The following is a 14,341-nucleotide window of genomic DNA, read 5'->3' as shown; positions in this document are numbered from 1 at the left end:
TATTGTCTAAAAATAGTTCAAGGAATATACTCTCTTTAAAGAATCTCTGAGATATGAAATCTGTGAATGAAGAAACTCTTCAAATAATTAAATTATTTAATAATTTCAAAAAGTGCTGTGATCAAGGTAATTGACTTTAATGAAAAACAGAAACTAAAGTAAGCACAAATATTCCCTTGGTCTACAGATTATAAATAGTCATGGTTAACCTGTGTCTTTTAAAACTTGGCATTTTGGTCTTATTTTCAGCATGCCAAGGTCTAGAAGTAGCACATTCAAAACAGTGTAATGCATTGATGCGTTCCAAACAAAAGTTGGCATGTTGACAAAATTAGGAGGGTTAGGGTTAGGGTTAGAGGATGCATCCTCTATTGAGAATCATGTGCATGATCTGCGTATGCAGTATAAAAAGATGCAACCAGACGCAAACATGGTTAAACCTTTGTATGGTGGCAGAAAGAGATCCTAGATGGCATGACAGTTGAGGATGTACTGAAGAAATTTCAGGCGTAAGTGATATATGAATTGTAGTACATCCAATCAATTCTTAATGCACGTCTGAAGTAAACAAACCAAGCCAAGAAAGATTTTTTAATAAAATAAAAGCGTTCTTAAATCTTAAAGTGAACTGGTAAAATAAATAAGTAATCTACTGCATATCTGCTCTTTCGGTTGTGTGATGAGGTTGACAGAATCCATCTATATGCTGTTAATTTGTGCCATCGTTAGAAAGAGGGCTAGCGCCAAAGGTTGTCCAGCTGGTGGAAGGAAAATCCCCACTGGCCAAAATTTACTCTGAAGCAAGGAAGGAAATGGTGGCTGAGGATTTACCAGGTATTTTCTTTTATCTTTTTTTTAATTAATAGATAGTATGGTAAATTTTTGTTGCTAGTCTTTTTTTTCTCACCACCATGAATTAATGGATAAGTCAATATGCTGTTTTAAGTAATCTCTGCAACCATAGAGATGATGAAGATGAAATGAACAAGAGTGTGAAACATGCAGATTAAATAATATCTTCATTAAAAATTATACGTACAGGTTTGGAACTTAAGTTAATGTCCTTGTGAAATTTTACTTTATCTCAGATGAAATGGTTGTTTGTAGAGCTGGGGTCTGTTTCACAAAGCAGGTTCAACAAACTTTGAGTCTAACCCTGAACTCTGAGTTTTGAAAGTTTTTGGTTTCAGAACAACAGATTTGAGTTAGTTTTATCAACTCGGAGTAGCTTGAATAGTAAGCTATTAATTTATTTCATATAGGTACAATTCCGTGGGGGAGAGGCGCCCTTGGCAGCATCTTGAGATGAAATATAAAAATATTGTTCAAATAGATGAAACCTCAGCATAATCTCATGGGGTACCTTCTTTTGATGTTTCTATCTGCCTAGTGGAGCCCCCTCATGCCACAACGGACCTTTTAACTGTAAGCAGGCAATACTCCAAAGATTGTGTTTAAGTATACTGAAAGATATCACTCATCTAATATGAAAAGCATGAGGAAACTGTGTCTACTGCCTTTTACAGAGGCGGATCCAGAAAGGCCTATAGAGGTAACAACTTGATATGTTACTAATAGTTCTCTTCCCATTCACATTCGTAATATTCTGGTGGACTATAGAGTGACATTTAGCCTACACTGAAGTATTAACACATTCTCATCCTTTTTAACAGGGCATAACTGGGAAGCAGCAGTAGGATCCCTCGACTTCCACTGCACAGATGGACACAGTGAGATGGATGTTGAGTAAACACCAGAGGTTCATTCTGTGGAATTCATGTGCAACTGTATCATTTAATGTCCTCCTTATGTATTCCCACTTATCAGTAAAAGAAATTTGTAAAATTCACCTGCTGAAAAAAAAAAAAATCCCCCCAAAAAAACGACAAAGAAATGCAAACCTTGGCCCGCCAGATTTGGAGGGCAGATCTAGAAATTTAAATGAAGTGGATGCAGTTATGGGTGCAAGTCCCCCTCAATTTCTGAAAAACATGAATGAATTGCCCCCCCCCCCCTTCATATTTTCATATTCATCAATTAATCATGCATAAAGTAGTCCCACACACTGGGAGAAAAGGAAGATGGTGAGAAGAATTTGGGATCTGGGAGGTTCGGAGGGAGGCAAAAGATAAGAACTTGAGTAGACATTACATGCCCGAGACACTCAAAATTATGATTTACAAATATAACAGTTAAGTAAGCAGTGATACACACTGTTGGCTGTTTAGGACAAATAAAAAAGAAAGGTAAGCACAATAAATGATTCCCTGTGCGGTACTTTTTGAACACGACCAAGTATCGGAAAAAGTGGTAGAAGATGGAAGGATATTATCATAGAGACAGCCATGAAAATATTATCAAACAGCTTTATTAGAAATAGACATCCAAAGTCTTTCAAACATTTTGTGGAATTTAAAATTATATAAACCCCTCTGAGTGTCTACTGCAATATCTATTACTGGGCTTTTGTTCCAGAACCCATAACATCCCACAAATCCATGTCCCAACATCATGAGAGAACAAAATAAAATTAAAACAAAGCATGTACAAAGTTATGAGTGCAGGCACAGTGCTGTTGCTTTAGTCTGACTTGTTGGTAGGAGAAAATTATTTGACTATCACTGAAATGTATCAAGGTGTAAATATGAGAATCTTTCATTTGTCCTGATAAAGGATTAACCCTAACCCTAACCCTGATAAAGTGTACTTTGTCTATGATCAACCAGATAGCTTTGAAAGAAGAGTACTTTTCCAGAAAGCTGTGCAGAGCTTATTGACTGACCACCCTGCAGTACTGTAAACCAAATGAATGGATCAAATTAAGCACAATCCTTCCCATGCTGTCTCATGCTGTGTTGAGCCTCTGTTACTTCTGTGTGTACAGGATTGTGCTGCTGAAAAGGATTTTAGATTTGTACATGTGGTAAACAACAAAACCCAACAGAGTGAGGCCTATGACTCCAACAACGCCAGCCACCACAGAAACAGCCAGCATGGTGCTATTCGAATGTGTCTGTGGACCTGGCAGGACAGAAACAGGAAGATTAGATCATGACTGTACAACATATTAATGAACTATATTGTAACCAACTGTTCTCCTTTTCACCCATTTGGGAGAACCACAATGTCAAAATTCCTCATAGATCACAGACCACTATAAAGGAGCTCACCTCACAGGATCCCTCTTTACCCTTGTAAGGTGAGGTTTCATGTCACCACTACAAGGCCTAGTACTCCCTTGGGGCCTTAATAAATTCTGACTAAATTATCAAAAAAACTAAGTGTGCATACCTCCAGAAGCCAGCACATATCCTGTGAGAAGACAAAAGAAACCTCCAGTTAGACTGATGTGACCCATTTGAAGCAGCATACTGTAAATGAGCTACTTTTGAAGCTGAGAAGCCCTTTCAGATCCTCACCATTATCTGTGCGGATGAAAATGGGGCCTGAACTGATGGTAGCCATGTCACTCACTATGGTGCCCTGGTTGTCACTCACACTGCGGCGCCTCCTCGAGCCGGTGCAGTTCTGCATGTGAGAGAGATTTTAAGTCTTTCTGGAAAACCAAACAGCCCGCTATGCATTCAACCGTTACATATAGATCTGACCTGAATCAGGGTGGGGCAAAAGGAGTTCACACACAGTCGGGTGGCACAGTGCACATAGTAGGTGGAGAGAGTCTCATGTGCATTTTGGACAAAGCGGAAAGCCTCAAAAGAGAAGCGGGCTTCCTGCTGCTGCCCATTGACTCCCATCACTGTCTGGCTGTCACGGTCGCACCTTGAAAGATTTTTATTTTATATCTATAAGTCTGACAAAAATTGCGACTTCTGACTAATGACCTTTTGGTTAACCTGACCCTTGACACTTTTAAGGTTCAGGCACTGAACATTGTGAAACATTGTGTATACATTGGTGATGTAGCTGAAAGGTAAATTATACATTTTGCTGTATTTTTAGCTGTAAAACCTAATTTCCTGTGGATTAAAAAATCAAACATTCTGCAACTGAACCATATTATTATGTTATATCTGTGTCAAAACAATTTTTGTTTTCCTCTATAACCACATCAAATTCTTTCACTCTCCATGTCTGCAATCAGATAACTCACCCAACAAAGAGGTTGTGAAATGTGGCGTTAATGTGAAGAGGCAAGGCTGTGGCATAACATCGATCCAGGAGCACATTGAATCTGCAAGGAGCAGGTAAAGCATGAATCAAAAAAGGTCTTAAATAGCTTCAGAAGACTGGATGAGTGATCCTAGCCCTTCAAACATCATGACTGTCCCCAGTGTTTCCCATTTTGTCTCCTGACCACCACTTATTAACAATGCATCTCTGTGGCTCTACAGCAAATAACCCAGGAGAAGTACAGTTTGCTGGATTGTTGAGAAAATCAAAAAACAGACAGCAAGAAAAAATCTTTAAATATTCACTTAATTTTAGTTAGTTTGATTTAAAACTACTATAGAAGTACTTGAACACCACATAACAAATCCGTGCAGACTTCACAAGTGCACCCTGGTTCCAGACAGTGTTGATTTGTACTAAGTTCCGTTAATATTACTTATTTTGACGGTGAAAATGTATTTTTTTCATACATGTGGAAATACTCTCCAGACAACAACACCTGCTGATGTTGTTTGTTTGTTTGTTTGTTATGATGTTGTCTGTGACAGGCTCTTAAAGGCTTTGTAACGGTTCGGTAACTTTGCTAGCTTAATGGTAGCGTGTGGCTAATAACAGTGTAACGGTTTCACCGGCTGTGAGTCTTTTGAATTTTATTTTTTTCAGTGTCTGTGTGATGAGCTGTGACCGAGCTGACAACAAAATTTGTTTACATATTTTACCAGTTAAAAAAAAAAAAAAAGTAGAAGTCTGACAGTGACTTTCCTGGGGGGTATTCCAGTTTGGAGGCTCAACAAACTGAGTTGACTTACGCTGAGATGGGAAACTCTTGAGTATCCGGTTCCAGAACAACTGATCTGAGTTGGTCAAATCAACTCTGAATATGTTCACCTTGAGTCGCGCGCGTGCACAACCACTATAAAAAGCCATCATCAACGAGTCACCATGACAACCGAGAGAAAGCAATCCACTTATTTCACCCCAATGGAGTTGGGGGTCTTAATTCAGGCCTATGGAGAGGATGAGCACGTTTCGCCGTAAATGTAACACCGCTGCAGCAGCAAAGGAGAAACAACATGAGAAAAAATTGCTACCCAAGTCAACACATAAGTTTGAAAGTACTCTTCCACTGATTTTACATTTAACCGTACAGTTTTAAATACAAATGGGAATAAAACCTGATTTTCATTTAGGTGCAGTTCATCTGGGGAGAAGTGTACTTGGAATCAGTTAAAAATGAAAGATAAAAACTATTTAAAAAGGTAAGGCATATTTTGCTGGGCTAAGATTGTACCTCACTATGATTTTATTTATTTATTTTTTATTATATATTTTTTTATTGAATATTAGCTATTAAACAAAGTAAATATTAATCCAAAAAGTAATTTACACCCCTAACAAAATGTTGTTTTAACATCATCTCATTTAATACACCACTTAGTACATTTTAACAATAAGGCAGAGGCCCGAAAAAACAGGTGGAGCCATCACCAACACCTTTGACAGAGGCTGAGGAGCTGGAACGACTGGTGGCTGGAGGGCATCAAATCAAATCAAATCAAATCAGATAGATAGATTTAACTATAAGCTCTGTCATACAGGAAAGTTTTAAGCCTGGTCTTGAAAATTACTAAAGAGTCCGCCCCCTGGACCAATACTGGAAGTTGGTTCCATAGAAGAGGAGCCTGATAACTGAACGATCTGCCTCCAGATTTACTCTTGGAGACTCTAGGAACGACAAGTAAACCTCCATCTAGAGAGCGGAGTGGCCTGCTAGGACAGTAAGGAACTATGAGCTCTCTGAGATATGATGGAGCTTGGCCATTAAGAGCTTTATATGTTAAAAGAAGGATTTTGATGTCTGCTGTATGAGTGCTGAGTAATATGAACTTCTAGCACTGCGGAGAGCTTTTTTATATGTTTTTAGGCTATCTTTCCAGGCTCTGTGAGACTCTTCTGGAACGCCAATTTCTTTCTAATTTCCTTGATGTCTGCTTTAAGGCACGGATTTGGTAATTATACCAGGGAGCCAGCCTCCTCAGATTGAATACTTTCTTTTTGAGAGGGATTCGAACACAGTGTGGCCACAGTGCTAGTCACAAGGTCATCAACCTGCGTATGGGAGAAATCCTCATTTGAATTTAGATATGGCATTGTTGGGAATGATGGCCAAATGTTCTCTTTAAATTTAGCCACAGCAGCTTCAGATAAACATCTTCTATAGCTGAATTTATTCCTCAATGCTGTGGAGCCCATTAAAGTAAACTCAAATGTAATAAGGTAATGGTCAGTCAGGAGACAGTTTTGGGGAAGAATTGTTAGCTTGTCGATTTCAATGCCATATGTTAGAACAAGATCAAGGATATGATTGTTGAAGTGAATGGGTTAATTCACATGCTGGGAATCCTGTAGAACCAATCCTGTAGAATTCCTCTTTGATGTTTCTTACAAGTGAGAGTTACTTTTCTCACAGCTCTACACACTGTTGCCTTTCCATAGTGCTCTGCATCACTGATGTTGCAAAGAAAACTACCGTTTGCAAAAAAAACCTTCGCACTGACGTAAAATTAGCTATGATGTGAGTGCATGTCCACAGCGTGCAAGGGTGGTGATGTATAGCCGGAGAATGTTATTGAGATAAATGATACCGTAGTGTTCGTACAGATACTCCTCTGGAAACGCCAGGACATCTAATCTCGGTCGGAAGATTCCTTCGCCAGGTAAAGCATTGCAAATAAACTGAACTTCGATATCAATCAGATTCGTTATGAATGGGCAATCCATGTCTAACAGCTTTCTTTATGTAGGAGGAGACAGGTAGAAACTCAAGGTTTCTTAACGAGGGCCTGCCAGTGAGCAGGTTATGTTCACATAGTCTGTTACCATGGTGATTGACTTGGAGTTTCAGATTCCCCTCTCTCTGGAACAGATAACTCAGATCATCTCAGGGTTAACATACTCAGAGTTTTCACATAACCTGCTTTCTGGAATACCCCTCTGGTCATCTGTGAGCCTACACAACGCATGAGAGTACCAAACCACTACACCATCAGGGTTGGGGCCAGGTGCAATGTTTGAATTCCATTCAAATATTGTGAGTGATCCTTTAAATGTAATATGTTATATGAGGTACACAGCAGACAGGTGTAAATGTAACGGCTTGGTGGTCTTCTCCAAATCATCTGAGTAACAAAAAGTGTTACAAATATCACAAAACCCTTTGAAGCCTGCATCCCAAGTGAACATAGACTTGAAAGAGAGCACTGTGTTATTGAGAAAACGAATACCTGTTGGTAAGATTGGATGCCTTCACTTCGACAAAGATCCTCGTCTTTAACGTTAAGCCTTCTGGGGGAATCTGTAGCATGGATGAGTAGCTTTTATCCTAAAAACAAAACAAAAGAGAGGAAAAGATGTTGTTTAGAATGATGCACGCTGTTGCTTTTCACAGAATTAGTGGAGGACGGTCATTCTGCTGAACCTTTTTATGGGCACAATCATTACATAAGCATTTCTGTACAATGGTATTGTTCAAAAAAGCAAGAGGAAGTGAAGAAATGAATGATAACGTTTAATAATTCCCTCTTCATGTTTGTTAAACTATTATAAAATAAATTATGTAAAAATAACAAATGATTTGATGGTAATTTTACCACCTAAAATTATTATTAATTTATAATCACACATTATATGAGGAAATTCACTCCAAGGAGTTTCTTAATCTATCCAGAGAACAACCCCACAAAAGGTCACTTTGCACTGCCTTTGGACAGAGTAAGGCTGCACTCCCTCTTCCTTTCTTAATGCTAAGCTAGCTGTCAGCTGACTCTACGCTCATGCTCAGCTCCTCATCAGACTTCAACATATGAAGAAGCTTGTTCCCTACTATGTTTTGCTGATACCATCAGGTCTATACTGTCGACAAAGTCCAGTAGAAACATCATTCTGACAGAAATATCTACAGGGTTAAAAGTCTGCAAGCACAGTTTTCACTAATTATGTTAACTATGAAAGTTCATGTCTAATGTTACAGTAAGCCATGACATTGTGACATTGAGCCAGGACTGTGAAACTGAAGCACATAATTTCCCACAGGACTATGTCTGAATATCTCCCATGAGATTAGCCTGCTGTATGTGTGCCATGTGGACCAATTGACAATGTTTTTCCTCTATATCCTCAACTTTTTGCTTTTCTGTTCCAGTGAAGACTGTGACAGAGCCCTGGATCCGCTAAAGATTAGAAGGTAGACCCTGATTCAGCCAACTTGTGCTTTCTGAGATTTTATTCAAACCTGGGCACAACTTTCTTTCTTCACGAGAGAAATTAGCACATACACACACCCATACATACAAATACACAAAACGTATGGTAAACTTGTAACTGTATTTTGACATTTAGCATTTTGAAACATTCTTTAAATAGCTTGAATAATGGAATAATTTCATTAGTGATTATATCCTGTATGACGTATTGTGTTTGCTTGTTGGACTTAATTGTGTCACCGTTATTATTATCATAGTTTAGTTGTGTGGTTTGCTGCCCTCCTTCATGTAAATTAAACTGAACTAAAAACAGGCAGAGTGAAAGGAGCTCTTTAAACACATCAAGTTTTTCTAACAGTGAGCAGGTCAGCTTTCTCATGAACCTCACAGAAAAAAGCTGAATGCTCAGTGTGCTGATGAAACTCCCATTATTGTCTTTGACTGCCAGACTGACCCCTGACCTGTTTGGACAAAAAAAAAAAAAAAAAAAAAAAAAAAGTTAAATCAACAGCTGTAATTCATAACAGGAGAAGTAATCAGGTCATTATTCATATGATACATGAGAGGACAACAAAGCAAAGTGAGATTCAAACCCTCTTGAAATTAGACATGAGTAATACACACCTGAAGACACTGGCTACTCCATGAGGCACATCTCAGTAAGGTAACATGATACTTATGTATTGTAAGTCTGAGGTTCAACTTCTCTTCACAGTTTTAATATAAAATAATTAATTACATTATTTAATCCTCAAAGCTCTGAGATGAATACTTCATATGATGTAAATTTTCGTTTTTAATGCTGTCACTGTTTTAATTATGAATCTACATGTTTGATTTTCATTACTTCCACCTGTCCAGGGTGTACCCTGCCCTTGCCCTGTGTGAGTTGGGATTGGTTCCAGCACACCCTGCAACCCAGAAATGGTGGTAAGAAGTGGTAGAAGATGAATGCGTGAATGAATGTTTGATTTTTGATGTCCAACCCTCATCAGTGATTTGCAGACAGATTGCTGAATGTACTTCAATTTTAACAATTTTCAGCTTTAACTTCAATGTCCCTGAAGGTAAAGCTATTGTGCATTAAACTAAAACTGACTAACACTGAACACAACATAAAAATATATTAGGAATACATCTGAAACCTTGTAATATCAATTATCTAAATTCATGGATAACAGGCTTATTATGACGGAATCACATTTAACAGTGAACAGGTTGGATGATGGCTAGGATGAGATACCTCAGTTCTTGGAGACAGATCAAGTCTCTTGTTTCTGGTTACACTAACTATTGAAAGTTTATCAAACTGATGGGGAATAGAAAAAGTAATGGGTGACGGAAGCTTACCAGACAGTATACCTGTAATTAATACAAGATAAAATAATCTGATTATACCAGCAATCAAAGCCTGAAAACACAGTGAATCTTGGGTAGCAAAGCAAGACCACAGTGCCATGGATTTTGAGACAGCAGCCTTTGGGGTTTAAAGGTTGCTGCCAGTGTGCACTTACACTGTCATCTGAGTATTGTTGACCAGATACTGCAGAGGGTAGTGGCAGGAGAACCTGTACATCACTTCCTGGTGATAGGTAATGGCCCCTGTGGTGGATTCCTCTGAACAGACCATACCTGAGATGTTGATGTACTGGACATGGGAAAAATCTGCAAACTGCCCAGTTCCCACCTCCTGAGTGACCTTTGAGGACAAAGAGTATAAGTTCGATGTTCTCATCATATCTGCAGGGTGTCTGTGGGTGTCGGTGACATACTGTCAGCTTGCTGGAGCAAGCAGCGATTGCCTCCTCTGTGATGGAAAAGCTGAATTTGACAATAGGGGGATCAGCCATCCAGTCAGGAGTTCCTTTACACTCCTGTTTGGAGTGCAGTGAGTTGAGTGCCAGCAGGGACTCGTTGTATCCATTGAAGTAGACAGGACACAGCAGGATCTTGAGGTCAACTGTTTGGGAGCCACAGATGACCTGGATGTCTGAGTTAGCTGCAGATCAAAGATAGGAAATTGATAATTCTGGAACTAGATGGGTCAAAAGAAGAGGTTTGTGGACTCAGTCTTATGCAGGGAAGTTAACTGCAACTTCCAAATTGCATTTCATAAAGGGATATCTGCATCTAACAGCTGATAGTAACAGTAGCTGACAAAAACATACAGCTATAGTTTTATATGGTTAAGACTTTTTTTTTTTTTTTTTTCATGGAATGCATCTTGTGGACTTTCAATGTCCAGCTGCAATTATACTCCAGCAGTCAACAATAAGCTCCATCTTCAAACTCTGTCATCCACAAACCTGTAATGCACCTCCCCTTTAAGATAGATAAATACTCCTCAGAAAGCCAGTTTGCCTCTGTTCTGATGCTTATTAGGTTGCAGCACAAAGAAAAGCACGAAAGGAAGGGGGCGGGGGTAAAGTTAGAACAGCAGCTGGATGGAAAGAATGACCTACTGGTTTCACTGACCTGGATGTCTGAATGTGGGGTGCCCAATGCAGGCATTTAGAGCATGGGTGAGAAGGAGTGTGGCAAGTTGATATGTGAGAATGATCAACCACATTTTCTCAAACTTCTGGGGAAAGAAAACATGAAAGATATTGTACATGCACTTGATCTTCACCTAACTGGATCATATCAAAGGGCTCAAATAAAAAACAATGAGGTGTATCAAATTTATCAGCAAATAAATAAAATAAAACGAAAATACATTCAAAATCCTGCAATGCCAAGCGTATGAATGACCTTGTATTATAATACATTACATATATTTCCTTCCTTAGTCATGAGTGCTTCAGCAGCATTTTCCTGTTCGAATATAATTTTTGTACTGAGCAGTCTTGTGTCCATCCAAGCTGTTGAAAGATTCTAGCTCAAATCATTAAATGGGACATCTTCCCTTTATTAAACCATCTCGGTGTCCTAGAAGCCCACTGCTTCCAAATTCCGCACCTCAACACCTTGACTCTGTAACACAGGTATTCCTGATTTGTTTACATTTTGGAAAAAGTCCTCCAGAGCCAAAGAAGACATTACACAACTTTGTCCATGCGCAGAGTCATGCTGTTATATTTGATCAGTTGCAAGTTTGGACATTTAATCTATTCCAGTGGTTCCCAGCCCAGGGCGCCAGGCTCCTCCAAACACTTACAACAACTTAAAATTTGTGAAGAAAAAAGTGAGTCCTTTGACGAAAGCTTTTCAGCAACCATTTTTTTCTCCATTGAACAATGGAAATGTTTATGTTGTGGAACTGTGACCAATTCAAACACATCTGCTTGTATAGCAGTTGTATCCACAATATATGAATAAAATAGAAATAATTAAAAGGAAATTGCCTAAATAAAAATACACATTAGTGCTCTACTTCTGTCTTTTTGCAGGAATTTTATAATGCATCAGGAAAAAAAAAAAAACTGCAAAACAGCTATGCTGTGAAGATTCATTTAAATCTAGTCTTCACACCGAGCCACACTGGAGGAAGCACCAGCCATATGAGCAGATCCACTTATCATTAAAAAGTCCAACAGACTGATGATGATTACTCTGAGTCCTGTTTGCAGTATCACTGGGGGAGCAAAGTCATTCTAAAGGCTGATTTACTCATTGCTCCAGGCATGAAGGATCTTCAGAGGAGACTTCTTAGCTTCATTTTGGTGCGGTGTTGCACTGAAAATTTTCACGCAGAAATGAGAAGTACAATGTGTGATGGTAATTTTCAGCAACACAGCCTTTTGACAAATCTGTGTAACGAATCAATTTTTTAATGAAGTTCGAGCTTGTCTTAAAGAAATTCATCAATTTCATTTGTAGACTAAATTAAACCAGCAGTGACATTAGATAGGTTATTCCTTACCTTGTGTAGATGGCCACAGACTGCTGCCCTTCTTCCATGACAGACATTATACTGGCCTCCTTTCTGCTTAAAAAGAGCTGATAGGAAAGCCCATAAAGAAGAAAGGAAAAGGCAAGGGAGCAACACAAGCTGGTTGGATCCAAAAGCAGATCATCTGACAGACATGGAACATAGCTGATCCTATATGATGTCAAGTTACAATATATTTGAGTTCACAACTGACCTCAACTGGAATCCTCTATGAGTGTCTTAAACTGGCCTGAGTCACAGTCCTATATAGAGATTTTATCATTTAAGCAAACCGAATGGAAAACTGGCTGGCTGGTATTTGTTGTTTTTTTCTAATAGACTGAATTAATAACTAAGCTTTTATGGGTTTTTCTGAAAACTGCGTTGGTCACAAAACATAATACTCCGTCAGATCTGTGAAAGACTGTCCCTGAAGACAGACATAACCAGAATTAGAATCCCTGCTGAATTGTTTCAGTTGTTTTTGTGCAGAGCATATAAAAAAAAAGGATATATTACTGAATTTTCTCAACAAAGCGCATTACTGCACTACGTTTCATTGAAGACGATTTTTTAATTTCTTTGTTGCGACGTGTTCAACATCTTCTGCACATCACCTCATATGTAAAAAGAAAGCCACACCCTGCCTCCTACAACTGTCACCTGAAACCACAAATGCCCCCACATCCCCTACAGAAAGCCTCATCTGAACAATAGAGCATAGATGAGCTTTCACAATTGCTGAGCAAAAGAAGGTGTCATCAGCCACCTGTGTATCTGTGCAACTATCCATTAACTCCTGATTGAAGACCTCTCCTTTCATTGTCTGCCACAGTATACTGAAAAAAGTGAAACTACTGTCATTCCAAGTGTATTTTTAAATGGGTTTGATGAAAAAATATGGTTTTCATGTTTAACCGAATGTTTTCAATTTGCTTCAAAGCAAATGACACTCCCTGTGGACAAAACAAAAAAAAAAACAAAAACAAAACACTTCCACTTACTGTATTTTGCGGACCATAAGGCGCACCGCATTATAAGGCGCAATGTCAATGAACTTGTCTATTTTCATATATAAGGCGCACTGGGTTATAAGGGGCATGATAAAACATATATAAAGTGAAATAAAACAGTCAAGTGAGTTGAACTTTATTCAACTTATTCACAATAACTGAGAATAATGTTCAGTTGTGACAAATACAGAAAAATACACTCACATTTTAAAGCATTCATCTTCCACAAATCCATCAAATTCCTGATAAGGATTTGAAAATTGGGTTTATGTTAAAAACTGAGAAAAATGAAAATATACACAGACAGACATATGTCTTTAGACACACAACTACACAACTTTTAGACACTACTACTTTGGAGAGGGTTAGGGTATAGGGATGATTACCACGATTAGACATATGAGGATTAGAGGATTAGGTGTTGAGTGTTTTGGTCATCCCTGTGAGGGGATGACCGATGCGCTGGCCATCAACAGGTCGCCTCCCAGTTCCCACTCAAAATTTGTTTTCAATTATTTGTTTTTAAATTAAAAGTAATCAAATAATAAAACATCATAAAACCCCAAACAAAAAGAACAAAAATAGGCCTGTGTTCCGACTCGTCTTGGTTTTCCTCAGGCTAAGTGCACAGTGATGTTTCCCCAAAGGCAAAAAGAAAAGAAATGAGAGTCTAAGCCCTGCTTGGCCTTATATACTCTCCCGAGTTCCGCCCACTCTGTTTCAACTGTTTTTAGAATGCAAGTTTGTTTTAGAACTTTGTTTTAGGTCAACCTCAATCATGAACAGATTTTTTTAGAGAGACCCATTTTAATCCAATTTTAATTGTATTTTAGATGTTTTTAATGCTGTTTTTAATTATAATAGTTTTTAATAAAGATTTTATTCCATATTTATTTACAGGTAAGTATTATTTTTAGTTTTTTGTTTTTTTCACAGGTAGGTATCCAGGTAAGTAATTCAGGTAAGTATGATTTTTCTTATTTTTATTTTTATTCACAGGTAGTCAGGTAAGTATAGTTTTAAATTTGTTTTAATGTTTTGCAGGTAAGTCCCCGAGTGAGTAT

At 38.3% G+C, this 14,341-nt stretch overlaps 1 protein-coding gene and 1 pseudogene across 1 annotated transcript; one reads left to right on the top strand and one right to left on the bottom strand.

The window, feature by feature from the left end:
- Positions 1-3,277: 3,277 nt before the first annotated feature.
- LOC115054619 (zona pellucida-like domain-containing protein 1) lies at positions 3,278-10,904 on the bottom strand. The gene is made up of 9 exons (XM_029519894.1): positions 10,856-10,904; positions 10,166-10,392; positions 9,908-10,092; positions 8,782-8,854; positions 7,416-7,513; positions 4,112-4,192; positions 3,609-3,780; positions 3,420-3,528; positions 3,278-3,312 (listed from the first exon to the last, which is right to left on the bottom strand). The coding sequence occupies exons 1-9, from the start codon at positions 10,902-10,904 to the stop codon at positions 3,278-3,280; spliced, it is 1,029 nt and encodes a 342-aa protein (XP_029375754.1).
- Positions 10,905-10,911: 7 nt separating this feature from the next.
- The window catches only part of LOC115054618 (hypoxia up-regulated protein 1-like), a 6,665-nt pseudogene continuing 3,235 nt past the window's right edge, over positions 10,912-14,341 (top strand).

Source organism: Echeneis naucrates, chromosome 14, assembly GCF_900963305.1.
Source record: "Echeneis naucrates chromosome 14, fEcheNa1.1, whole genome shotgun sequence".
NCBI lineage: Eukaryota > Metazoa > Chordata > Actinopteri > Carangiformes > Echeneidae > Echeneis > Echeneis naucrates.
This window is presented reverse-complemented; position numbering and strand designations above follow the sequence as displayed.